This window comes from Podarcis tiliguerta (assembly GCF_965153285.1).
Source record: "Podarcis tiliguerta genome assembly, chromosome: 3".
In the NCBI taxonomy this organism is placed as follows: Eukaryota; Metazoa; Chordata; class Lepidosauria; order Squamata; family Lacertidae; genus Podarcis; species Podarcis tiliguerta.
In genome coordinates, this window is record NC_139536.1 from 114,669,946 (window position 1) to 114,671,900 (window position 1,955).

The window sequence follows — 1,955 nt, forward strand, 5'->3', positions numbered from 1 at the left end:
TGACTGTGAACTTCGTGCATGCTTTTTGTGAACTATCACACTTGCTCCTTCTACCAGTTCATGGATGGTAGAAATAAAAGCTTTTTCTCCGAAACTATTCCTTGAGTGTCTGTTGACTCCCACTTCCCTTTCCCGGGCGCAATATTTTTCCCACCCGAGGGCAAAGCCTCATAAGGCTACAGCAGGAGGAGGAGGAGGTTGCGGAATGGAGTCCAGCCCAGTGTGGCCGGGGATCAGGCTGCAGGCAGCCATCATGTGCTGGCATTCCGCTTATGTTTAAAACCCCATAGCAACAGAACAAGCCTCTCATGTGACCGTTAACCCCTGCCATTGTCTGTTTGATCCTTTCACTCTGGATTCTGAGCCTGACAACGACGGCAGCATGGGCAACGTGGGCAGCCGAGTAGAGAAACGGGATTTCTTGCTGACTTCTCCAGGAGGTCTGCGTGGCAGGCGTCAGCCAGACGGGCTGCGCCAGAAAGGAACGTCACAGCGTGGAGTTTGGGGCTACTTCCATTGGGGCAAGCGGGACACCCGGGCTGAGAAGAAGCACCAGTCATCTGGAGGTGGCTTTCAAAGGGACGATGAGAGTGACCAGGAGAACCAGTCCCCCGAGCGGTATTTCCGGGACCATCAACAGGCAGCTGATTTCTCCAAGAGCTCATGGCCTGAACATGGATGCTTCAACAGGTGTCGGATCAGACCCTCTGCCTTCAAGGTGGTATCATGGAGGAGCCTGTTCTGCATGCCGAGGCGGTCAGCAGCCAAAGGCCAGAAGCTGTCCAAGACCAACAGGAGCCTGGCCCAGAAGAGCACCAGCAGCTCCTTGCAATGCAGCCCTCTCCGCAGTCACCTGCTGCACACCATCAGCCTGGATGAGAGCACAAAGGCTATCCAAAGCTTCCCCACCGACACCCCACTTTTCAAACCTGCTCCAACCCAGCTCAGTGCTTCTGTAGGCCATAACAACCACACTGGCGACTCCTTAGACAGGGCTTCTCAGGGGCCACGGGACCCCTTGGCTGCAGACAAAACACCTCCGTCTTGCAAGAGCCTGAGCCCCCTGCAGAGCTCTGGGGAACCACTGCCTCCCACAAACTCCTTGGAAGATGTGATGAAGCAGCTCGAGGACCGGCTGACTGAGAAGGGCATGGAGAGAAATCTGAGTGAGACTGATGATCCCTTCACTCAGATATTTGAGGGCAAATGGCGTTTGTGGATGGGTGAGCTGGAGGAACTGAAGCAGGAAATTCAGCTGAAGCTCTACAAAGCTCAGCAGCTAGAGAAACGGCTGCAAGAAGAGCTGGACCTTCAGCAGAGGGTGCAGCACCAACAGGCACAGATGGAGGACTCTTCCCAAACCTTGCCAGAGTGTGGCTCCCCTGTTCCTCCATGGGACTGTGCCACCCAACTCCCCAGTGTCACGGCAGCTAAAATATGTCACCTGTGATGTCGGCACATGGAGGGAATAGGATCCTGATTAATATTGTGGGAATAAGAATTTTGGCCTGCAACCCCACTCATCTCACAGCTGCAATCAGCAGCGCCTAGATTGCATAGGAAAGCCAACAGCCCGCTGGCTGCAGAAGTGGGAGTGGTGACAACTTCTATGAAGCACTACTGCCCCCATCCTGGGCAAGTGCGGTGCCTTCTGGGGAGAGCAGCAGAGTCTATTTATTCAAGGGCTCTTGAAACCGGGAGCTGGACTTATTTCTCAGTTGCAGACAAACACTAATAAAAAGGACTGTCAACCAATCAAATTTATCGCCAGTATGTTTTCCTGGTGGGAATTCTGGAAAGTACCTTGATAATAAATCTTCCTTGTCTGTATTGGCTTTTCTCTTGTTCATCATTCTTGACGGTTAAACTGGTCTACAGGCAACTAAAATTGGGAAGCAGAGTTGGGTGCTGGGATAGGAAAGGAGGAGGAGACTCATGAGGGTAGAATTTTCACA

General features: G+C 52.7%; 1 protein-coding gene across 1 annotated transcript; it reads left to right on the plus strand.

Annotated features, from left to right (window-relative positions):
• Nucleotides 1–309: 309 nt before the first annotated feature.
• Nucleotides 310–1,450, plus strand: LOC310673757 (NEDD4-binding protein 3 homolog; the record flags this gene model as incomplete). The annotated part of the gene is made up of 1 exon (XM_083432344.1): nucleotides 310–1,450. Exon 1 carries the CDS (start codon nucleotides 383–385, stop codon nucleotides 1,448–1,450), a length of 1,068 nt encoding a protein of 355 aa, XP_083288470.1. The 5' UTR covers nucleotides 310–382.
• Between the last annotated feature and the right edge of the window lie 505 nt (nucleotides 1,451–1,955).